At 42.2% G+C, this 24,976-nt stretch overlaps 1 protein-coding gene across 3 annotated transcripts; it reads left to right on the forward strand.

Annotated features, from left to right (window-relative positions):
• Positions 1 to 24,976, forward strand: RRM2B (ribonucleotide reductase regulatory TP53 inducible subunit M2B). Of its 3 annotated transcripts, none has more exons than XM_075920260.2 (9): positions 1 to 192; positions 4,769 to 4,924; positions 7,488 to 7,604; positions 8,846 to 8,979; positions 10,360 to 10,454; positions 16,323 to 16,456; positions 18,391 to 18,495; positions 19,128 to 19,241; positions 22,614 to 24,976. In XM_075920260.2, exons 1-9 carry the CDS (start codon positions 139 to 141, stop codon positions 22,764 to 22,766), a joined length of 1,062 nt encoding a protein of 353 aa, XP_075776375.1. In that variant the 5' UTR covers positions 1 to 138; the 3' UTR covers positions 22,767 to 24,976. The 3 variants fall into 3 exon arrangements, with proteins under 3 accessions (XP_075776375.1, XP_075776376.1, XP_006122492.2); XM_075920261.2 differs by lacking the exon at positions 1 to 192 and adding an exon at positions 235 to 379; XM_006122430.3 differs by lacking the exon at positions 1 to 192 and adding an exon at positions 256 to 404.

The following is a 24,976-nucleotide window of genomic DNA, read 5'->3' on the forward strand; positions in this document are numbered from 1 at the left end:
CGAGGTCACCGAGCATGCGCAGTCGGAACGCGCATGCTCCGTAGCCGCAGACCACCCGCGCCGTTTGTAACGTCCCAGGGGCGACGCAGCGCCGAGTGAGCGCGTGCTGCCGGCTAGTGGCGCTGCCGCGCGCGCGCCATGAGCGAGCGGCCCGCTCGCGCTCCGCCGCAGGAGGTCGCTATGCCGGGGCGGGTAAGTGCTGCGGGGGCGGGCCCCGCTGGCTCGCGCTGCCTGTGGCCGCTAGCGGCCTGGGGAGGCGGCTCGGGCGCGTGACCCCTGAGCGGTGGGGTCGGGCCTAGCGCGGGAGGGCGGCGCGGCAGGTGCTCGCCGCGGTCTCTTCCCAGCGTGTGTGAGGAGCGGAGGCCGCTGGGGCTAACGGGTCAGCGACTGTCGCGGGTGCTCAGGTGCGGGGGGGGGAGGGGCTCGGCTCTGTGAAGCCCCAGTTCCCGGGGCCACGCGATCCTGGTGCGGTGGCGAAGAACAGCTGGGCCGTGGGAACCAGAAGGCGGGGGGGGCCCTTCTAGCCTCCTTGCTGCCCGCCCCTCTGCCCTGTTCCCCCACCGGGTTTCCTACCCCTCCCCGAGCCCAGCTGGGACCCCCTAGCTGGGCTGCGCGTTGCCTTTCCTCCCCTCCCTCCCCACCCCCGCATAGTGCTGGGATCCCCTCGCTCCCTGCAGCGCCTGGGGGGCTGTGATCCTTGTCATGTCCCAAGCAGTGCTAGTTACTTGGTTTATGCTTGGCTACCTTCAGACCTTCCCACGTAGTTTTCTGTTCACTTGATCTAATCAAATTCACTTGATTCTCCTAGAGAAGGAAAGAGGGGATTGCAGAGTATTTCTTCTATACTCTTGACTGGACTGGGAATGAGTTACAGTACAGAAATGATAGATTCTCAGTATCTTAAAAAAAAAAAATAGGGGTGTGTGACTGACAATCTTCAGCCAGGAATAGTACTATGCAACAACATGGACATACAGAGAGACTAATGGGAGGGCAGCCTCCGAAAAGGGCAGATCATTTTTTTTTGTTGGAAAATAAAATTAAAAAATAGGCTCTCATGAGGCAACTATTGTGCTTATACATATTTACATAACTTCATATGGTTTGGGAAAAACAGGAAGCTTTTTCCAAAGATAGAATTATAATCCTGAATAGGAATGTTAAATGTCAGTTAATCAGCTAATTGAGTAGTCCTCGTCTACTCGATTAGTTGCTAAGGGGGGGCGCTCTGCTGTGCCTCTGCCTTTGAAATGTACAAGAGTAACAGTGGGGACCCTGCGCCAGTGAGACAGCTTTGGTACCAGCTAGCATGGGTTCTCTGCTGCACCTCTGCCTCCCCTGACTCCCTGTAGAGATGGTGCTGAGGGGAGCCAGTTTAAAAGATGGTTCCTAATCGGCAAGTTGCTTATATCCCTAATCCTGAATTGACTGAGGAGGAATACAGAGGACGCTTTAGAAGAAAAATTATCTATAAGAATCTTTTGGGGTGGGGAGGCATGATATTGTAGTGGACAGGCAAATACTTTCAAAGTCCAAGAATCATAGAGCAGATCTAGGAGATACAGCATGTCCTGTCTACACTTGTAGTAGTATCACTGAACCCACTGGTATGTGGAGCTGTATCAACAGGTAGTTCTACCATTAACATTGCTGGAGAAATGGAAGAGCAGGCAAGGTATGCAAAACGTATCTAATTTCATAAGTAGGCTTATTGGCATGATGAGATACTTATACATAAAACAGGGAGATTACCTATCCAAGGAATCTCTTTGATATTTGATAAGTTTGTCTTTGACATTCTGTCCAAAGGGCTGAGAGAAGAAAAGGAAAGCTAAGGGGAAAGAGAATGTACTTAAAAAACAACAAATAGTTTTGCAGCACATTAGAGACTAACAAAACATGTAGATGGTATAATGAACTTTCGTGGGCCCAACCCATTTCTTCAGATGAGTGGAGTTATTAAAGGTCCAGTTTCTAAATAAATAGAAGATTGGGGGAGAGAAGGAAAAAGAACGGGGAAAAAAGGGGGGAAGAAATAGTCATTAGTGTCCATGCTACATGAAGCTTACAGAGAAGGTGCTGATTGGTCTTGAATACCCATTATTTGGTTTTTTTATGTCATTAAGATGTGGAATATAGTGGACAATCCAGCCAGTATCTTTATTCATACTTCTGTGACAGGAATCAAACTTATAAATGAAGTTAAGTTTTAAGGCTTCCCTGTGGAGTTAGCTTGTGGAATTGGCATGAAACAATATGGTAACTTTGAGATCCATTAATGAGTGCTGTGGCAAGCTAAAATGTTCCCCAGCAGGTTTTTGTGTGTTGCCTTTTCAGATATCAGATTTGTGTCCATTAATTATTTTCCTAGAGACTGTCCAGTTTGGCCCTCTGGAAATGTAAGACTGCTTTGTTATCGCATTTAATCAAGAGAGTAAATATCTTTGCTTTTGCCAAGCAGGAGCTGGTGCTGGGGGGGAGCTAGCTTAAAAGTCAGTCCTCCTCAGCACTGGCTCTGCAGTGTCTCCTGCCCTCTTCCCTCTGTACTGCTGCCTCTGTCAGAGGGTATGGCCAGGGGAGGTTGCTATGAAGCAGTCTCTGTCAGTGGTGGGCCCGAGTCTCTGTCTGTGGCAAGCCTTGGCCTGCCATAAGCAGAGGCGGCTTCATGGCAGCAGCCTCTGTCCATGGAGAACTCAGACCCCTTCCCATGGACAGGGGCCACTGCCACTCCATGCTGTTGCTTTTGCATCAGAAGCAGCAGTGTGGGGTGGCAGACAGCTGGTATGCGCAGGGAGCTAGTTTTTTAAACTGGCTCCCCTCATGGACTGGCTCCACTTGTCACCCTGGGAGTGGTACCAAGAGCACACTGGCTGCCAGCTCCGCCCCTGGGGACTATCGAATAGTCGTGTAACCACTAAGATTTCATGCAGTTACATGACTATTCAGTTATGTGATATCTAACATCCCTAGTTAGTAGGATTTGCAATTTGAAATTATGGTGTGTTCCCCATACCATACAGGACATTACAAGTCTGGGTTGTAATGTCCTGTGCTTGACGTTTGTAACAAAAGGTGCTCCAACAAAGCTGTTTCTGTCTGTATTGTGAAATTTTGCAGGGCCATGTGCTACTTTTCTACTCCCTTTGCCCTTCTGTCTTTTGGTCATTTGCTGGGATGAAATCACTGCTTCCATGAATATTTCACCTTTTGTCTTTTTTTTCCTCCTTTGGAAACATGACTGCATTTTTCAGATAATACCCCTAGTGCCCAGGTCATAACCTTCCAGGTGGTATGGGTATTTATTGTCCCGATGCTAATCTCCATGTCAATGGTGATAAAATATTACTGTTCCCACAGTTTTGGAATGTCTTTTCCCACTCAGTGGTTTGCCTTGAGATCTCTTCCATCATTTTCCAGGTTACTTCCCTCTTGTATAGGCCCTCTGAGCCAAAGCTGAGAGGGTGGGGAATTGTGGAGTGGATGGGCAGAAGATAGCGAGGGGTAGAATAGCAATTGCACTTGCGCTCCTGAAGGCTGTTCTTATGCTGGAGGATGTTACCTTGTGATGTAGCTGAAATTGTCAGCGGTTACATGTTTACCTCAAATTCTTTTTAACATCCCTAATTTTGAGTGGAGACGTGGTAGAGTTTAAAGGTTGAGGAGTCAGAAAGGGGTTCCTAGCTCCATTTAACACAATAATTTACATTCCTCCTACAGCTTTATTATCTTATACTATGTAATATTTCTTGGATATGCTTTCCACCACAGCAGCTCCAGGATAGCTGTCTATATGGGGTTCTTATATAATATCCAAACTATCTGGGTATCCAATGCTCATAGTATTGGCAAGGTGATATAACTATTACTAGTGGTCCTGTTGTCCCTTTTTGTCTTTAAGTACTTATGTTAGAGCTCCTTTGCTTTGATGTGGCAGTTGAACCAACTCTTGGGTGCTCCTTGCAGTCATTTGCTCTGACGATGTCTTGTAGATGTTTGCATTCTGATTACTCTTTTTCAGCTAGAATTGGATGTGCAGCTCTCCAAAAAAGGCAGACAAATCTGTAGCACTAGAGTGTATGACTGTTGTAATGTGAATGAATCTGGGAGTATGAACTCACTACTGCCTGATATCAAACGGGCACTGCTGGCTGCCCATCATCATTTAAATCCATGGTTTCCAACATGCTTGCCACTAGCCACATGTAGCTATTTGGCTATAGCAGTAGCCACTCTATTATTTACATTTTCAGAATAATATGGCTAATTCACTATAGCTGTAGCTGCTATATTGGCTACTGCTTCAGAACTGGATGGACACCACAGATTTAAACAGAAGGATGACATCCAGCTAAGATGAAATCAGAGTAGTGGAAGGTACACAATAGGGATGTGATGCATTCATGTAAATGATTAACTGATGGACCGGGGCTCATTGGTTAACCTTCATAGTTTCACGCAAGACCCCTCCCCCTTCTTGCTGCCTCTAGAATGAGAGAAACGTCTGGTACTGTTATTAATTTACTGCACCCAAAATTATTCTAGGTAGAGCTGGGCAGAAAGAACAAGCAATGGCAGTAAATAGTAGGGATGGCAGACGGAAGAGCAAGAGTTACAGGAGAGGATCCTTCAGTTACTTGGTTCAGGCATGTGCATGTCTCAGTGGTTTCATTCTAAGGATTTTTTTTATCTTACTTTTTAAAATAATTAAGCTAAGTGGTGGAGTTACAATTGGAGAATAATCTTCTGATATAACATGCTTTTTCTTAAGGGTTTCTCTTCATGTGCAATTGAAAATGACTTTAAATCAAATGAAGAACCTCTTCTCAGAAAAAATCCTCGTCGATTTGTCATCTTCCCACTGCAATACCCGGATTTGTGGAAAATGTATAAAAAGGCACAAGCTTCATTCTGGACAGTAGAAGAGGTGAGTGTGATGTTCTGATCAGAACACCCAGAACCGTAAGCCACTGTATGATCTCTGGTCCAGCAAGAGTGATCCTTGTTGGAGATTAGACTGTCAGCTTCCTGCCATTCCAGTCGGTCCACTTCACCAGCAAATTCCTTGAGACTCTGCTGATCTAAACCATGCAATTAATGGTCAGTGAACCCTAGAAATGTCTCACTGCGATGGTCACAAATTATTAAGTTCTTTGCCTCCAAAGAGACAGCGTACACACTAGCCTGTTAGTTGAGCTGAAGACTCACACTTTACTTTCACTGATATTGTACTAAAACAAGAATGAGTTTAAAAGTAAAGAACAGAGATTTAAGTGATTCAGGTAGGGTTCACAGGGAACTGTTTTGGGTCAATTGTTGAACATCTGTATTAATGATGTGGATATAGGTAGAGAGAACATGCTGATGAAGTTTGCAGATGACACAAAGTTGTGGGGTTGCCAATACTTTTGAGGATAGAGCTAAAATTCAGAAGTATCTTGATTGGAAAACTGCTATAAACAACAAAATGAAATTCAAGAAAGGCAAATGTAAGGTGCTGCACTTGGGGAAGAAAAAACAAAATCATAAATACTATATGGTGGAAAATGGGCATGGCAGCAGTGCTGCAGAGAAGCATCTGAAAGGTGTGGTGGATCACAGCCTTGACCAGGGGCGGCCCGGGAGCCTAGGCGAACTAGGCAGTTGCCTAGAGCACTGCTGGCCCAGGCACCTGATGATGGCGTCATGGCCATACAGGTGGGAGCGTCAATTGCGCCGCCTGCCTGGTGCACCAGCTGCTGCAGCCGGCCTCAGGCCACTCCTGGCCTCGACATAAGTCATAAATGTGATACTCTTACACAAAAGCAATGGAATTTAAGTATTCATTAACAGAGGCATAGTGTGCAAGTCATGGGCTGGAAGAGACTTCGGGAGGTCATTGAATCTAACCCCCTACCCAAAGCAGGACCAACCCCAGCTAAATCATTCCAGGCAAGGCTTTGTCAAGCTGGGACCTAAACCTCTAGAGATGGAGATTCCAAGACCTCCCTAGGTAATCCATTCCAGTGCTTCACCGTCCTATTAGTGAAATAGTTTTCCCTAATATCCAACCTAGACCTTCCCCCACTGTAACTTGAGACCATTGCTTCGCATGCTGTTATCTGTCACTATTGAGCACAGCCTCCATCCTCTTTGGAATTTCCCTATAGGTAGTTAAAGATTCTCTTCTGCAGACTAAACAAGCCCAAATCTCTCAGCTTCTCCTCATAGGTCTTGTGCTCCGGCCCCCTAATTATCTTCGTTGCCCTCCACTGGACCATCTCCAATGCATCCATATTGTTTCTGTAGTCCGGGGCCCAGAATTGGACACAATACGCCAAATGTGGCCTTACCAGTGCCAAATAAAGGGGAATAATCACTTCTCTAGATCTGCTGGCAATTCTCCTCCTAATGCACACTAATATGCCGTTAGCTTTCTTGGCTATGAAAGCACACTGTTGACTCCTATCCAGCTTCTCATCTACTGTAATCCCAGGACCTTTTCTGCCAAACTGCTGCTTAGCCAGTCGGTCCCCAGCCTGTAACAGTGCTTGGGATTTTTCCATCCCAAATGTAAGATTCTGCACTTGTCCTTGTTGAACCTCATCAGGTTTCTTTTGGCCCAATCCTCCAATTTGGCTAGGTCACGCTGGACCCTATTCCTACCCTCCAGCATATCTACCTCTCCCCCTAGTTTTGTGTCATCTGCAAACTTGCTGAGGGTGTAATCCATGACCCTCATCCAGGTCATTAATAAAAATGTTGAACAAAACCAGCCCTAGAACCAACCCTCGGGGCACTCTGCTTGAAACTGACTGCTAACCAGACATCAAGTCGTTGATCACTGCCCGTTGACCTTAAAATCTAGCCTGCTTTCTATCCACTCTACAGTACATTTATCCAATCCATATTTCGTTAACTTGCTGGCAGTTAAGTGTGGGAGAACATATCAAAAGCTTTGCTAAAGTCAAGATATATCATATTCACCAACTTTCTCATGTCAACAGAGCCAGTTACCTCATCCTAGAAGGCAATCCGGTTGGTCAGGCATGATTTGCTCTTGGTGAATCCATGTTGACTATTCCTGATCACTTTCCTTTCTTCCAAATGAAGTACTCTGCATAAATGTAAATTATTCTGTTTTTCCATTAGAAATACCTTTGGACATGCTGTAATATCAGGTATCTAGTGGTCATTCTAGTGATTAAATGGTGTACATATTCTCTGAATTTCCAAAGATCTGTATTTGTGTGGTGGACAGAGAAGAAAGTGTCATTTATAAGCTGCAAAGCAATTACATTGTATTATGGTGACAATACATTACCATATTTCACTGCTTTCACTGTGTTTGATTTTTAAATTTCTTTACAAATGAAGTAAAATCCTCTAAACATTTTCAAATATGATCTCAACTCTCTACATCATTGATTTGTTTAAGATTCTATTTTTCTTCAAGTGTTATCAATGCTAAAGGACAATAATTGTATTTTTCTTTCTTTTTATACCATAAGGTTGATTTATCGAAGGACTTTCCTCACTGGAACAAGCTGAAATCAGAAGAAAAATACTTCATCTCTCATGTCCTGGCTTTTTTTGCAGCCAGTGATGGAATTGTAAATGAAAATTTGGTAAGGCATCTTTACAATATAGCCCATTTCTTGTGAGTTACCTTTTATAAGACTAGCTAAAACTTTTCATTTCAATTTTGACTTAATATAATCAAGTGTCTGTTATTTAGTAGTTGCATTTTTTCTCTGCCACATAATCTCAGTTTTGCTTAGACATCTGAGCAACCTGTTCTCCCTGGGCCAATATTTAAGACAAATTAGGACCACATTAGTATAGTCTTAAAGATTCTAAACACTCAATTCATGTAAATAGTCTTTAAGTCCTCCCTTCAAGTGATAGAAATGTAGCCGTGTTAGTCTGGGGTAGCTGAAGCAAAATGCAGGCCAATGTAGCACTTTAAAGACTAACAAGATGGTTTATTAGATGATGAGCTTGATCTGAGGAAGTGGGTCTGGCCCACGAAAGCTCATCATCTAATAAACCTTCTTGTTAGTCTTTAAAGTGCTACATCGTCCTGCATTTCCCTTCAAGTGGACTGTGTTAATTTTTGGCTCACTAAGAAGGGAAGGTGGTAGTGAACTTTTCCAGTGATCCCATCAATGTTTCTCAGTGAGATAATGAGATTTTAACTATCTCTTCTTAGCATATTGCCATATCCTGGCCAGAGTTTCTTATCTCACTAAAACCGATTCTAAGGACCTATGTTTATTAAGGTGACTTGTTGCAGGTATCGCTGAATCTGCCAGGCCTGCAAGTAAGTGATGGATCTCCCTTTTCTGATTATATGAATTTGCCAGTTGTAGACATTCTGGGCTACAAAATATCTCACCTTAAACAATCAGTTGTGTAAGACTGAAAATGACCTATCTTGGACCTTGCACACACATAACTTCTGGAATACACATAGGGAATACGTTGTAAAAAGGGGTGGGATTGAAGAAAGATAGATATAGTCTCTCTGAAACACAAAATATAGGAAGTTCATTTTACTTAATATCAAACCAGAATTCTGATCTTTTTTGTGTAATGTGAAGTTTTCAGTGTTGCAGTATTCTGGTGTATATTTTCATTACATATACAACATACCACTTAATTACAGTTTTATAAGCTATCTATAAAACATCTGTATTTCACTTTCAAAGAATAATTCCATAATCTGCTAGATATTTGCATGCATGTTTGTGAAATATTTCAATCCAACTGTCTTCATCCTTTCTCCGTTGGCTGGGTGTGGGATGCTTTTGTTCATTTCTGTTCTCTCAGGCAATGCTAATACTCTAACTGGCACTTTTTTTGGTAGGTGGAGCGTTTCAGCCAGGAAGTGCAAATCCCAGAAGCTCGCTGTTTCTATGGCTTTCAGATTTTAATTGAGAATGTTCACTCGGAGATGTACAGTTTGCTGATAGACACTTACATCAAAGATCCCAAGAAACGGTAATTGTCACAGTTGTCACAAAGTCATTGACTATATTACCTCAGTACTGGCTGTGCAGTCTAAAGGGCTAGTCATGTAGCACATGCCAGGATCACCTGCCTTCTTTTCCATGGTAAATTGCTGGGTGTCCTTAATTAAATAATTTAAAAATTTCCTGGTGTTTTTCTCATCTATAAAACAGAATAGAAATAATACCTACATCAAAGGAGTGTTGTAAGGATTAGTTAATATTTTTTACGGAGCAATATAAGTAATAAAACAGTTTGGTTATGAAATGCTGTAGGAATTTAATGCTATTTAATGATCTGGGTTTGGTAATAGTCTATCACTTTACTTGCAAACAGCTTTTTGTTGCCAATATTTTTCAAAACATTCCTTTTGAACTACATTAGCCAAGTATCAGAGGGGTAGCCGTGTTAGTCTGAATCTGCAAAAGCGGCAAGGAGTCCTGTGGCACCTTATAGACTAACTGAAGTGTAGGAGCATAAGCTTTCGTGGGCAAAGACCCACTTCGTCAGATGCAGGTACATGCATCTGACGAAGTGGGTCTTCGCCCACGAAAGCTTATGCTCCTACACTTCAGTTAGTCTATAAGGTGCCACAGGACTCCTCGCCGCTTTTACATTAGCCAGTCATTCGTAAAGAGACATGTCATGCCCTTTAACTGAGTTTTGCCCTGTATGTCAACAAGGAGAGTCTCTCTAGTTTAAATAATAACAGTAGTAACAATAGCAAAGAAGTTAGTAAGTGGCTGCAGGTGTATGGTGATACCATGGTCCTATAGCGAGAGTCATGCAGAGCTCTGTCCAGGGCAGCATCTTGCACTGGGGCAGGTTAAGGTCTCCTGGAACTCTAAGGAACATGGGCAATGGGAAGATGGCTGCTGTGTCACCTTGTAAACTAATGTTTGTATACCTTTTGGGAGTATTTAACACAGTTAGTTGTGCTAGCCAGAATTAGCAGTTGTATCCACAGGGATTGACATTGTGCCCAGCTCCTATGTGGGGCCAGCAAGAGTAATCAGGAGGGGAAGGCTCCTGAAGCAGGAACTGGCCAACATTTGGCTCATGGAGTGAGATGCACCATAATCTAGTAGATAAAACACTGATTTGGGAGTTGAGAAACCTGGGTTCTATTCTTGGCTCTGCCCATATCTGCTGTGTGAACCTGAATAAGTCACTTTCCATTTGTTTCTCTCTGTTTGTTTTTGTAGCCTTTATCTGTTTAGATTGTAAAAACTGTGGGGGCAAAAACTGTCTTATTCTGTGTTTATATATTGCCTAGCACATGGATCCCAATCTCAGCTGGAGTCTCTGGGCACTAATGTAATATAAATATTTTATAAGTGTTTATAATATTACATTTGTTCCGTTCTATAGAGAATTTTTATTTAATGCAATTGAAACAATGCCTTGTGTGAAGAAGAAAGCAGATTGGGCCCTGAGGTGGATAGCAGACAGAGAATCAACTTTTGGTATGTAGCTTTTTAATTAGATGATTCTATTTTATATGCCCCAGATTAACGAAGGTTAATTTTTCTGGGACTGAGCTGTAACTTTCCAGAGCAGAATTTCTCCTAAGTTTAAAGGATACTGTATCCTGAGTTTCAAGCCCAACTGTGATTTCTAAAAAAAGAGAGAGTTTAGGTGACTGTGTAGATCTCAATCTTGAGATAATGATATGTGGTGTCTGGGGGGCACTTGTGTTATGAATATAGGATAAAAAGGCAATTATGAGTTTAACCAGGGTTCAAACTCTCACTGTTGGAGTATGTCCAAGCACCCCTGCCCTCCAACTAAAAATGAGATTATCTTGTTCTGCAAGAACTTTTGATTCATTACTGTAGATATTCTTGTTTTGGATGGGAAGAACTGAGACGCAGATTACATTATATATTGTGCTGGGGAAGAGGGATCACCTGAATATCTTTGGTAAAATTCAAACAAAGTAGTGATTATTGGTGGCTTCAGCAAAAACAACTGAGAATAGTTGACAATCAAGTTCCAAATGTCCATTGTGGGGGGAACCATTTCCTTTCCCGCAATCTTCCTAGAGTTGCCTAGGCCAGATATAACAAGTATATGTATCTTATTTGCTTATTAATGGCATTTTTTCACTTTTGTCCAGACCCATTGCCAGATGTGTGTTGCATAGATGTTTCACTAGCTCTGACTTTCTTAGCTGACTGTTCAGTATATTAATTCCAATATACAGCAGGACTCTGTTGTCTTTCTTGCACTCACAGCTGTTTCTGTGGGGGGTGAAAAGAATCAATTAGCTCAACTTCATTATGTTTTTTTTGGGGGGGGGAGCGTTCAGAAATAGACACTCTTAATTCAAGATTTCTAATGAGCATATTAAAACTTTGTTACATATTTCAGTATGCAAGAGCCAGCCAGTAGGCTTTCTGCAAGAAATGTTGTTATATAGGTTTTAGAATCGGAGTACTTCATTTAATTGTTAGCTTTATGGACAGTTATTGTTTAGGATTGTCTGGTATGTCTTTAGAGTTGTCAAGTATATTTATTGCACATGAGCTACAGTATTACAGTAAATATGCTGTTTGTCTTTTAATTCTTTTCCCCATATCAACTGTCTCTAAATAAACCAGCAGATGGCACCTGCATTCCATTCTTTGGAGTAGAAAAATAAATGTTCTTTTCTTAAATGACCTGTATGTGAGCTTAAGGAGGCAAAGCTCCTAGAGTCCAATGCCCAAACATTTCACCTCTGAATACCTGGATATTTATCTGTGTACGTTATCAGGATGCTTTAAAATACAGTATGTGTTTCTATGGAAGCAGGGTTTTGGTGGGGAGGAGTACATGTGATGAAGACACTGAGATGTTAGTGGGTTTATCCTAGAGGAGGAAGAAAGGTGAAATAAGGAATGGCCAAAGGTGGGGTGAAGAAGAGATGGAAGCAGCGTGAAGGAATTTTGGGACATAGGACTAGAAAGGTTCTATTGGATTTTAGGGTCTCCTCCCCTACTATCGCAGGTAACTCTGTCATATAATCCTATTAATAAATGTATCATCTTGAATCTAGCTGGATAGTCTGCCACTACTCCTCCTATTGGGAAGATGTTCCAAAATCTCATTCTTCTGATGGTTAGAAATCTGCTATTTTCTAGTCTAAACTTGTAGAACCAGGCCATAGGGATCACAGCTTCACTAGCTTGCATCACAATATCTCAGATGTGGAGGGGCAGGTGCAGATTGTATACTCTATTGATGTATTGTAGCATGTATCTTGCCAGATTCCAGTACACACCATTCAGGAAGGCTACTTGCACCTAGGCTAATGGTAAATGCTTTCTTGGCTGTCCAGCAGGAATGCCACAAGCCCTTGTGCTTGACTGCTTGCTTTAAGTAGAGCAGTGTTTCTCAAACTGTGCTCCACAGAGCCCTGGGGCTCCGCGAAGTTGACAAACTGGAAACATCGATAGGTACAGCACATACAATCAGTGGACCGCTGGGGCTCTGCATAAATTTTTACGCACGTAAAGGGCTCCGGAGCCCAAAAAGTTTGAGAACCGCTGAACTAGAGCAAACTCCATAATTGGAACTTACTTAAAACAAGGCTGGCTGAAGCACTGGAAGATGTAGAGCAAGAACATAAGCACAGCTATGCTGTGTTAGATAAGTGGTCCATCTAGCTCAGTATCCTGTCTGCCAACAGTGGGCAATACCAGATGCCCCAGAAGGAGGGAACACAACAGGTAATCCTCACATGATCCCTCTCCTGTCACCCACATCCAGAGAAGGGCCAGGAACACCCACCCCTACCCATCCTGGCTAATAGATTCACAGAGGTTAGGTCCATCAGTGGCTATCTAGCTCTTCTTTGAACCCTGTTAAAGTCCTAACCTTTACCACATTCTCTGGCAAGGAGTTCCATACATACACTGTGCACTAAGTGAAGAAAAACTTCCTTTTGTTTGTTTAAAACCTGCTGTCTATTAATTTCATTTGGTGACCCCCTCGTTCTTATATTGTGGCAATAAGTAAATAACTTTTCCTTATTCAATTTTTCCACTCCAGTCATGATTTTATAGAGCTCTGTATAGATCAAGGAATTTCAGTGGTGGGGAGAGGGCTAGATGATTTAATAGGTCTCAAAAGAGAATACAGTATAACTCCAGTGGTCCGGCATCCAATGGTCCGGCACTCCTGATGGTCCGGCACCATATGAACCCGGAAGTGCTCCGGGCAGCCAGACAATTGGAGCTGCTCTGCCCCCAGCTTCTCTGATTCAGCTGCTGCTGAAACTGACCAGCGGCTGACTCGGGGAAGCCGGGGGAAGAGCAACTCTGCCCGGCTTCTCCAAGTCAGCCGCTGGTCAGTTCCAGCAGCGGCTGACTTGGGGATGTCTGGGACAGAGCAACTGGGGTGCTGCTGGGTTGGTCCCGCAGCGCCAAGGGGCACATCCTCTCCACTCCACCCCAGACCTCTCATAGCCCCCCCCTTCTGATAGTCCGGCATATCTGATAATCTGGCACCCCCTGGGTCCTAAAGGTGCCGGATTATCGGAAGTTTACTGTAAATGGTAAACTCTGACTGACTCACTCCATTTTCTTATGCACTGTGCATGACATTATGGTAAAGCTCAGTGTTTCTCAATCAGTGGTACGAGTACCCTTAGGGGTTCTTGAGAGAAGTCTGGGGGGTACATCAACACAACTGAAGTTTGGAGAAAACTGAATTTTTTAAAGTTTTAAAGCACTTTATTATTTTTGTACTTTTTATACACAAAAATGTCATCACACACATGGCTACGATTAAGTTGTTTAAACAAATGTGTTGCAATGGTAAAATAATTGTGTGTCTGAGCACTGTAGGTACTGGGGGTACTTATAATTTTTTTTTAAAAAGGGGGTACTTTATAAAAAAAAAAAAAGGTTGAGAAACATTGGTATAGCTGTCCCTCCTCAGCTAGCTTTTCTATCCTGACTTTATTGATTTTAATAGAGCAGATGCAGATTTTTTGTCTTAGTTAGACAAGCTACTATTTGATTTTTCAGGTAAAGAGCTCTGCCCTGGAATACTTCCCAGAGAATTTGCTAAGACTTTTATGATTTAAATGAAATAATTTTAATTGTTTAACCAGTTAACTGTTTTGATCAATATTTACATCCCTGTTGTCATGCCATCTAGTTAATGCACAGAATGTGTTAAAATTCATTATTGTGATTAAAGGGCTATTGCAAATGGAATAGTGCTTCAAGATTCACCATAGACCCTCTACCTTTAGCTGTTTCCAGTATTTTTCACAGCAGGGTGATGGCTTCATTTTGAATAATATCTCCGCTCTGTTGTGCCTTTCCCACAAACACTCACACTCGCACCTCCGTATGCTCCAGTGATTGGTTTACAAGGCAGCTTAATTGCTATAATTGTGCTGGTTGTCCTTCTCATGAGTCCATGATCATCTGTTCCACATTCCCCTTTCAGGGACCTTGATGGACCACCCTAAGTCACTTCCATTTCTGGTTCCTTCACTTTCATTGTTGAAAAGAGAAACTTGTTGAAAGGAATTAACCAGTTTAAAGAATAACTTTCCCTGCACAGCAAAAGAAACCAGGGTACTAAAGAGACATTTCAGATGAATGGCTGGTGAAGAGATTAGCCTGTTTGGCCATCATAAGCATTACGAAAATGAATATTTGTACTTTCTCTGTACCAAATGCAAATGTATTTCCTAAAATAGAGCATTTGTAAGTGAGCACCTCTTAAAAGGTTAGAAAAGAACAAAATTTTCTGCATTCAAGTTTTGTATTAAGAGTTATTCTGTTAGACTTCAAAAATCTCAGCTGAGTGATTATGAATTCCTTTAGTGTTCATTGTAACAACTCTGATTATGAATACATCTGCTGATAATATGGATGTCAAAGTATAGTGCTTCAAAGGATTTTACCACTAATTCAGCTTTGAGTAGTGGGTGTTTTTTTTTTTTTTTTTTTTTTTTTTTAAAGAGTAAAATGTTCTGGTGAATTTTGAGCACAACAAATCATTAAGTATTGCTGAATTTGTTCTTGAGATTATACTGCATTTCCTGCCGTGGTGTGGATTTTTTTTCTGGGTAAATGCCTTTAAGCCTCTCAGTGTATGGATTTACATGCACAGCTATCATTCCTCGGGCTGTGAAAAGTTAAATTTTAGAGGCTGAACAGGCTTAGAGCTAGTCATTATCTGGAAGAGAGATCTTCATGTGGAACTTCTGATGTTGCAGAAAGTGGTGCTTAGGATTCACTAGGGCTGTGTCCAGACTCAGGGGTTTTTTCGAAAAAAGTAGCCTTTATTCGAAAAAACTTCACCTGCGTCTAGACTGCAGCCGCGTTCTTTCAAAATTAAATCGAAAGAATGCGGCTTTTCTTTCGACGGTGGTAAACCTAATTCCACGAGGAAAAACGCCTTCTTTCGAAAGTGCTCTTTCGAAAGAAGGTGTTCTTGACAGCAAACAGGCTTTTTAGAAAGAGAGCATCCAGACTCACTGGGTGCTTTCTTTCGAAAAAGCGGCTTGCTTTTTCGAAATTCCGCGTGCAGTCTAGACGCGCTCTTTCGAAAGAGGCTCTTTCGAAAGTATCTTTCGAAAGAGGCTTGCAGTCTAGACATAGCCTAGGTGGCACTCTTTTCTGCAGTTAACATCGATAGCCTTTGTGGAGTCATTATTTACTGAGAAGTGGGAGGTACTGTTGTTAGGCTGAGTTATAAAATGGGTTCAGATAATTTATGGTCATTAAAAATTTTCAGCTGATTTTGTGAGTCAGAATAATAATGCTCTGACTTCCTGGATGGAAGAAGCTATAGACAGCTGAGTATTTTTACAAATCTCAATGCATTGCATCCTGTCTGTTAGGAGAATGCTCTTCCCTTTATGTAGGAACCTGAGATCCAGAGAGTTGAGGCTCAGGTAGAAAGTCTGTGTTGTCCAATCTTATCTATTAGTCACAAAGGCACTTTCTACTAGGAGAACAGGAGTATTAGGCCTAAAGTCCTGACCAGATTTTCTGACCAATTAAATTCTTTCTTCTGCTCTCTCTACTTTCAGTTGATGTGCTATTTTTCCTCTTTTCCTATTATAAGCTGTTGTATGTTGAACACTTTTAATAGCTATCCCCTTTCATCCCAAAAGTGGCTGCATTTCATTGGTGATTATATAATGATGTGTGCACATACATGCATGTTGTGAAATCTCATGTGGTGAAATGAAATACAGTAACTAAGTGGATGATGATTTAGTGTTGTTCGGTATTAGTGTGTCCAATGTAAGCTGCATACCTGACAAACAGAAGCAAATCTGATTTATCTGAGTCTAATTTCCAGTGTATTGTATTAAACAGGGGAGAGAGTGGTTGCCTTTGCTGCAGTGGAAGGAATCTTCTTCTCAGGTTCTTTTGCTGCTATATTTTGGCTGAAGAAGAGGGGTCTTATGCCTGGACTGACATTCTCCAATGAACTCATTAGTCGAGATGAGGTAATATATGGAATGTTTCATTTGTTTGGGGTCAAATGCTTCTGTAGCTGAGAGTAGTGTGTCACTGGGCTCCCAGTGAATTCCCAACCCAGAGGGAGGAGGCACAGTTTTCTCTGCACATGCGCCTGCCAGTAAGGGCAAGACCTCATCCCATTTCTGTTAGCAGCTGTGAAATAAGAAAGGGGGGAGAATTGCATCAGTTTCTGAAAAAGGAGGGTGGGGAAAGTATGAAACGATGCAGAAGGTGGGAGAGAGCAGACACAGCTGAAGGAAGGGGAAAGCCAGCAAGGCAGAGAAGGGTGAGTTGCTGGCAAGATGACACGTTTTGGCTGATGGGGCTGGATGCTGGATGTCAGCCCCCCTGCTCTAACCCAATGCCCTTTCCCTCCTGCAGAGCCGGGGACATAAATCTGGTGGGGTGGAGGGTAATACCCTGGGTCTCACCGGAGCCACATGCTTTTCCCTCCAGACTCTGGGGCCCATGCGCAGAGTGGCTGTGAATGGTCTGGGTGTGCAGCTCCAAACATTCTGTTGAAGCACGTTCTGCTGCCGCCTCCTCCCCAATCCCCTTTGCAGGGCAAAAAATCCCGGACATTTTTTGCCTTTTAAAAAACCCATCCGGATGGTGATTTAACATGTAAAAAACAAGGACATGTCCAGGAAAAACCGGATGTATGGTAACCCTACACAAGCGCAGACCTTTCTCACTCTGGCCTCGCTGCCTGGCTCCACCGCCGCCTTGCTTGCTTGTTGCCCACGTCTCGCTGCCCAGCTCTGCCACTGCCTTGCCACGTGCCTTGCTGCCCATCTCCCCCGCTGCCTCTAGCCACCCTGGCAGCTCTTGTACATGCGCTGCTGCAGCCTGGCTCAGTGCTGGGTGGTGCTGCTCCACTCGCAGGGAGGCACTACCACTCTGGCCGACGCGGCAGGCATGCTCTGCCCTGCCTCTTGCCACACACCCACACCCACCCCCCACCAGCCAGCAGCTTCTGCACATGCGGACTGTCTCAGTGTGGTGCTGCGCAGCTTAGCTTGCTGGGAGGCGCTACCGCTGGAGCTCACAGTGACCAGGCAGGTGGCCCAGGAAGCAGCTGAAGGCATCCTGATCTAATGCAATATTCTGTGTCTGACAATGGGCAGCAACAGTGGAACTGAAGGAATATATAAGAAGTTCTGTGGTAGGTAGTTTAGAAAAAAAATTGCCTCTGAGTAATTTTATTTCTTATGTCCATTTAAGGTTGGCTTATGAGGTTTTATAACCCTTCCAAAACTCTTGGTTGGCTGATTTGTTTTAATCTTCACAGCTGTCACTCTGGGTTTTCTTATTGTCCATAATCTATTCAACCATCTTATTTTATTCCTAATGTCGTTGATGAAATCTTGTGGCAATAAAATGTACAGACTAACGCAGCATATTGAACAAAAAAGTATTTTTCAGTTTTAGATTTGATACCAGTAATGAACTTGTTCTGTTAATTTAACCTCTTCCTTTTGGCAAAAGCTTGGAGGTCATGTGAGGGGAGGACAAATCCTAATAAAAATAATTAAAATAACTTAACCATGAGAGTCTTCATGAATCTACTTATGTCAAGTCTTATAACGTGATTACAAAAGCATCTGTAAGGAGGGTAGAAGTGAATTTGGTTCCATATAAATACCCTTTGTTTTAAAAGATTGTCCAAAAATAATATCAGCAAATTGAAGTAAGTCAACTGGTTTTTCCTGTCTTCTGTTTTTCAGCATAATTTGTAGATTTTCAATAATTATATTTCTGCCGAGTATAGGTGAATGCCCTTTTAAGATCTGAGAAATGCATCAACATTTCCATGAAGCAGGTTATTCCTTTCAGAGAGACAGTTATTAGTACAAGACTTTAAATAGCAAATCATGAGGGGCAGGAGAAACTAAACCTCTTTCATTATTTTGTATTTCAGGGTCTGCACTGTGACTTTGCTTGTCTAATATTTCATTATTTAGTGAACAAGCCTTCAGAAGAGCGAGTCAAAGAGATAATTGTTAATGCGGTTGAAATTGAGCAGGTGAGCAGACGAGACTAATCTGCACAGTATCACTGTCACGAGAATTTTCATGTGTAAAGAAGTGATGCTCTGGCAGAATTTCTGGAATTCCTAATAAATGACTGGTCCATACATGTGCACCAACACACTCTGTACAGTCAGTCTCTTGGTACTCTTGCTTGTCGCTGAGAACAAAAGTTAGAAATTATGTTTAACAGTATTAGTCAACTGATAGTATAAGTTAAGGCTAGCACAGTTGGATTTTCTCTTTCATGGTCAGTCACATTTACCTATAGGTGATTTGTTATAGCTACACACAGGATCTGATCCAGAGCCCATTGAATTCAATGGAAAAACTTTTGTTGATTTTTTTTTAATGAGAATTGGCTCTATCACATAGTTAAAACACCAGTGAAAATTCTCACTGATTCTGTGATAAACAATGCTAAAATATAGAAAGTTGCAAAGAGCTGATCAAAACAGGAAATATTTGCTATGTTTTTTTATGATGCAAATTATTTAAGAGTAAACAACTTTTGAATCTTATTTCATAGAAACATCACAAATGGTATACCACCACCAAGTAGATACTATTCACTCCCCTTAAATTGAATTGTCCCTTCTTTAAATGTAACTTTTGTGTTTTACTCCAGGAATTTTTAACAGAGGCTTTACCAGTGGGGTTGATTGGAATGAATTGCAGTTTGATGAAACAGTATATAGAATTTGTGGCAGACCGGTTACTTACAGAGCTTGGGTTTTCTAAGGTAAGAAGGTGTGAGATACAAGATCATTTCAACAAATTCTGGCCTGTTAAAATGGCCAAGCAAAGTTGTCTGTGTGCAGCATTACCTTACCACAGGTTTGGGTATTGCACTTTTGCTGTACTTATGCATTCTGCTGTCTCTTAAACAGAGAACAGTGTCAGTATACACATTTCATTATTTAGAACAGATGAAACCATTGTTTCTTTGGACAGGGTTGCCCTGTAAATACTTCTTGATTTTAAATTGGAGGCACGTGCTCCAGTTCTATAGGATTATAATGAAGCAGAACAATTTTTATTGCATGAGGTTAGCAATTCACCATGCCCATTTCTTGTGTGGTCCATATTGAGGATGTTACAAGCATTAAGTGAATGTGTTACTGCTGAAATGTTCAGTGGTTACATACCGGGGGGATGGGATACACCACTGATACAGAGGTAGCAGCACTAGTGGGGAAGGGAGGTGGCTTAAAAACTGTCTCCTGCGCTTATGAGCTTCCGCCTCCCTGCTGCTGCCTCTTGACAGAGAAGCAGCTGCATTGGGGGGCAGGACTGCGTGTAACCGTGCACGTTAATTAATGAGCCCAGGCTCATTGGTTAACTGTGTAAATCAGTGGTCCCCAACACGGTGCCCGCGGGCGCCATGGCACCCGTGGGGGCATTTGTGTGCACCCGCCAAGTGCTCGGGGCTGGCCCGGCCCTGGGCACGTGGTGCATGCATGGTGCCGAAGCTGGCCCATGGCGCATGGTGAGCGCCGGCCCCGGGAGCGCCGCAGATTGGCTGCCCGTGCTCTGGGCGCGCGGCGCTTGGAGGGGGTACTGGCCCCGGGAGCGTGATGCTTGAGGGGAAGGGGGGCGCTGGCCCCGAGCGTGCAACGCTTGGGGGGGGGAGGGGGAGGGGAACGCTGGCCCCGGGCGTGCGGCGCTTGGGGGGGAGGCGCCGGCCCCGGGCGCGCAAGTGTCCCCACCCTCTGGCGCCCAGCGGGCGAACGGCCACGCCCGCTGGCGCCCGGCATCCTTCAGTGGTTGGGGACCACTGGTGTAAATGGTTACGCTTTCACATCCCTAGTCTATATGACACTGAATTTGCTTTGATGGAAGCAAATGCACCTTAAAAAATAGTGTTACTCTGAGGAAAACTGAGGTTTATTAATAATGCTGACAGGAGAACTTTGTGGATAAACCTCTTAATTATACACACAAAAGTAAATCTCTGAGAAATAAATTGGGGGTTACATAGAGATTGTTGTGCTGGATGCATTCATTGGTACAAAAACATTAATTGATATACAAGGTAGAGTTTTCTCAGGGTGTGAAAAGTAAACATCTATATCATACTGCTATAGTGGAGTGAGAACCAAGTCTATTTTAATATCTTATTTCCTGTAATATTTCATGCTCCCTTGCTGAGTGCTAGTTTTTAAGGCTGGTTGTTTGAGCAGGGGTGAGCCAGTCTAGATATTACGTGGAGACACTGGAGAATCCCTGCTTTATTTTTACAAAATGAAATTACCAGTAAGTGTGTGCTGCTGCTTTGAGTGCTGGTCCCAATGTGTATTCCATATATGAATATGTCTGTGCTTCTGGCACCTGAGGCCAGAGTTTTGTAGTAAGTGGTGTCTGTTGATCCTCACATTTTCAGTTGCTCTCATGGGCTTTTGAATTGAAGGTATAAAGGGCAGCATGGACCAGTGTTTTTCCAGTTCCTTCTTACCACTGTCTGGTTTGAGTTGGTATTCTGTGTCCACTTTAATCTTCCTCCACTTAAAATATCTGTAATATTTTGTAAATAGTTCTTAGTAGTTTGTCTACTCTAGTGTTTAAATGTGTTAGTGTTTCCATAGCTACTATTGTTAGCTTGGTTCTCTCTGCACTGGGGAGCTTTCCCTATGAAAAAGGACTGTACCAAGAATCCCAGAGTTTAATGATGGCCATATGTTCCATGTCACATCTTTCCATGAAGGCTGCCACCTTATTTGCGATCAAGTCAGCCAGATAGGTGAATGAACTGGGCAAACTCATGGCTGACCGTATATTGTAGAGGAGGTCTCCATTTATACCTATAATTCATCACTAGCGTAATTTCAGAATTTTACATTAACCAATTTTACTCACTTACCAATATTATTCCCCAAACCTAATTTTTCCAGGAATGAAGAGACCACACTCCCTGATTGTCAGATGGGTGTTGGTCTTTTATCCACAAAGAATGAAAATGAGTGGGAAAAGCACCATAACAGAGCACTCAGAAGGACAAGTGTTCTTGACTTGGGCTGTGTCTAGACTGCAGGGTTTTTTCGAAAAAAAAGTAGCCTTTTTAAAAAAAAAAGTCACCTGCGTCTAGTCTACAGCCGCGTTCTTTCGAAATTAAATCGAAAGAACGTGGCTTTTCTTTCGATGGCAGTACTCCTCTTTTCACGAGGAATAATGCCTTTTTTTAAAAGTGCTCTTTCGAAAAAAGGCACTATGTAATGCAAACTGTGCTTTTTCGAAAGAGAGCATCCAGACTGCCTGGGTGCTCTCTTTCGAAAAAGTGGCTTGCTTTTTCAAAAAGTACCGGTTGCAGTCTAGATGCTCTTTTTCGAAAGAGACTTTTTCGAAAGTATCTTTCGGAAGAGGCTTGCAGTCTAGACGTAGCCCAAGAGACTCGTTAAGTGGATCTCTGGATGTGTTATTTTGTTTTATCATTTGGCACATGTAACGTGCGTAGACAGGCTATGAAGACCCATATTTTGAGAGCACAAGCAACCTCTGTGGCATCTCTTTAAGCAATATCAATGCTGGATGTTTGTATAGCACTACCTGGGGCTCCAGCACACCTTTACAAAGCATTTTGCTCTAGGGCAGGCTGTCTTAGCAGATGCAGCCATGAACACAGTAGTGTTAGATATCCATACCAATTGCATCCTCGCACTTTCCTCCTGTTTGATTACTGCTTACCATGCTCTGATGTGCGGAACACATATAGGGACCAGCTCTTTACTTTATTGGAAGTGCTGTGAGATGTATTTGTCCCTATCTGTATTCCACTACCCATCCTCCTTCCCCTCTGCTTTGGATGTTACCTGATTCTTAGTAAGAGAAGGAACTGGTACAGTGTCTGTCTGTCTGTCACCCTTTATGTCTTTGGTTTGGAGCACAAGGAGAGCAATTGCATGCATGGACCAAGAGACACTATTTGCTACAGATCTCTAGTTTCAGGCATACGGAGCACAAGCGTACCCTGTGTGTGGAATACACATGGGGACCACTCATCTCAAAGAATCCCCCTTCCAGCTAATTGACATTTTCTGCGTTGTTTATGTGGGAATTCATAAAAGCACCATGTTGCCAATTAAAGGAACTCCAATTTAATAAAGTTTACTTTTTTTAGGTCTTCCAAGCAGAAAACCCTTTTGATTTCATGGAGAATATTTCACTGGAAGGAAAAACAAACTTCTTTGAGAAGCGGGTTTCAGAGTATCAGCGCTTTGCAGTTATGGCAGAAACAACGGACAATGTTTTCACTCTGGATGCAGATTTCTAATCTCTCTTCAGAGAGCATCTTGACTTTTCCCTGTTCTCCCATTTCACTTCTTGTTGAGAAGTTTTCTATATTTCTTCTAGAGTTGACTAGGATTTTTTTTCCTGGCTTCCTACTTTGTGTGAAGTTAAAATTTACACTTGAATAGACTAATTTATCTGTACAATATGTAGGTTATAACCTATAGTGTAAATATCTTTTTGCTTTGCACCATGTAAAAATGTCCTCTTAAGAAATTCATGCAGCTTCTTAAAGAGATATAGTGTAAAGAGCTTATTGAGTCACATTTTTGTTACTTATGTAAAACTGATTTGGTGACTTATTTAAATGGCTGCAATAGGTGCATTCCTGTGCTTTAGTTAATTATCTCAAACTGCATCTGTGCCTCACTCTTCGCAGTATTTTAATCTTGAGCCCTGGTGAGGTAACACTGCATGTAAATATTTTTCTGTGACCTCTTACTATTTTAAAATGTAAATTCACAAATCTAGAACAGTGCTTCCACTTTGTCCGTATGGTAGAGTACACTTCTCCACGGCTTCAAAAACTTTAATAATGGAAGGACTGCTGTGTGTATAGTGGGGTATAAAGTACGATGATGGTATGATCTTATCAGATCAAGCAATACAATTTTCTTGGATTTCTCTGTTAACCTGTGATGTAACTCAAGCAGCTTTCATGCCATGTGCTAAATGTGGCCTATCAGTATTAGCAGCAAGTGTTCAAGGAAAAATATCCTTCATATAAGATTTGATTTGTAGTATTGTAAATCAGGTGCATCTATATTTAAAACTTGGACCTGGAATGAGTCAGTGGCATTCAAATTCCACCTACTTTATTTAATCCAGTTGCTGCTACTTACATTTAAGTGCCTCAACAGTAAGCAGACGGCCAACATTAACCTCTGATTGCACTGGGGTTGTGATCAGCATCTGACACTGAAATATCAATTTCTATATATCTTCTTTATTTTACCCATTTAGCTGGATATTCTACACTTCCCATCCTTCTGAATTTCTCAAGCACATTTGTAATGTAAGGTGGTGTGTCATTCCTCCCACCCTCCCTTGAGGTACTAAAACATTTTTACTTGAGCCTTGTACCATTAAGAATTCAGATACTATGGTGATGGTTATCTTTCTAATTGAAAGCTCAATGTGCATCATCAAAGCATTACAACAGAATTTGTACACCATAGAATAATTTTAAAATATTGTAGTATATTGTGACTATCAACCCTTAACTGGTGAGTGTTGCACAAATGCTGATGTGTGATTTTTAGTACAGTCTAGTGTGTGTGTGTTCGTTTGTATTAAAGGTAACTGCTATTGCATAGGCACAGTTTGAAAGGATGGGTTTATAATTTGACATAGTGGTATTTGGCGTAGATGGAATAACAATTTCACCTTTTAAATTTGTAGGTAGATTTTTACATCTACTATTTTGCAGCTAGAAGTCTTCATTTCCCTGGTATAGATGAGATAATGTGGAAACGGAATGAATGCAATGCTAGAAGGATTTTTGCTTTGGAAAATAAATGTGATTGCTTTTAATTAACACTTTATATAAGTAGCCTTTTAAAATATCATTCTTGTTATTCCAAAATTGTATTTGTTTGAGTTTGATTTAAGATCAGTGGTAGGATACAAACAAAGCCTTTCACCAAATGGTCAGCTGTTTGAATCCAGCCGAACTCTGTTTATTGGATCTTGTTGGGACTGGTGCCAGATCAAAAAATCTGAGTGAAGAGTGGCAATGAATATCCATTGTTTGTTCCTTATTAGGAGTATATAACACAGTCTCTCTACCTGAGACATGCACCCAGAACTGATAAGTACCTAGATTCTTTAATCCTGAGAATGGTTAAGGATAATGCTGCAGCGCCATCTAGTAGCCACAGGAGAGCTCTCTCACTTCTGGACCAGTTTGCAGTGGTGGTTCATTTAGTATTAAGAGATGGATAATAGGGTCATGTAATTAGATTTCTATTATAATTACCATCTGAGCAATGTGAAGTATGTCAATCGAGTTCCTGGATAGGTGTCCACAACTCAAAAACGATTAGACTAATTGGCTCCCTATTCAGAATCTGAGCAAAGAAGTCAAGAATGTGATAGGCATCTCTTTCTCCTATAGATGGCTGTGGCTTGCTCATTCTTTGTTTTATTGCAAAGCCTAACATGATTTAAATAAACCATATTTGAGCAATGTAA

The sequence above is a fragment of the Pelodiscus sinensis genome, chromosome 2, assembly GCF_052426305.1.
Source record: "Pelodiscus sinensis isolate ZL-2025 chromosome 2, ASM5242630v1, whole genome shotgun sequence".
Lineage (NCBI taxonomy): Eukaryota > Metazoa > Chordata > Testudines > Trionychidae > Pelodiscus > Pelodiscus sinensis.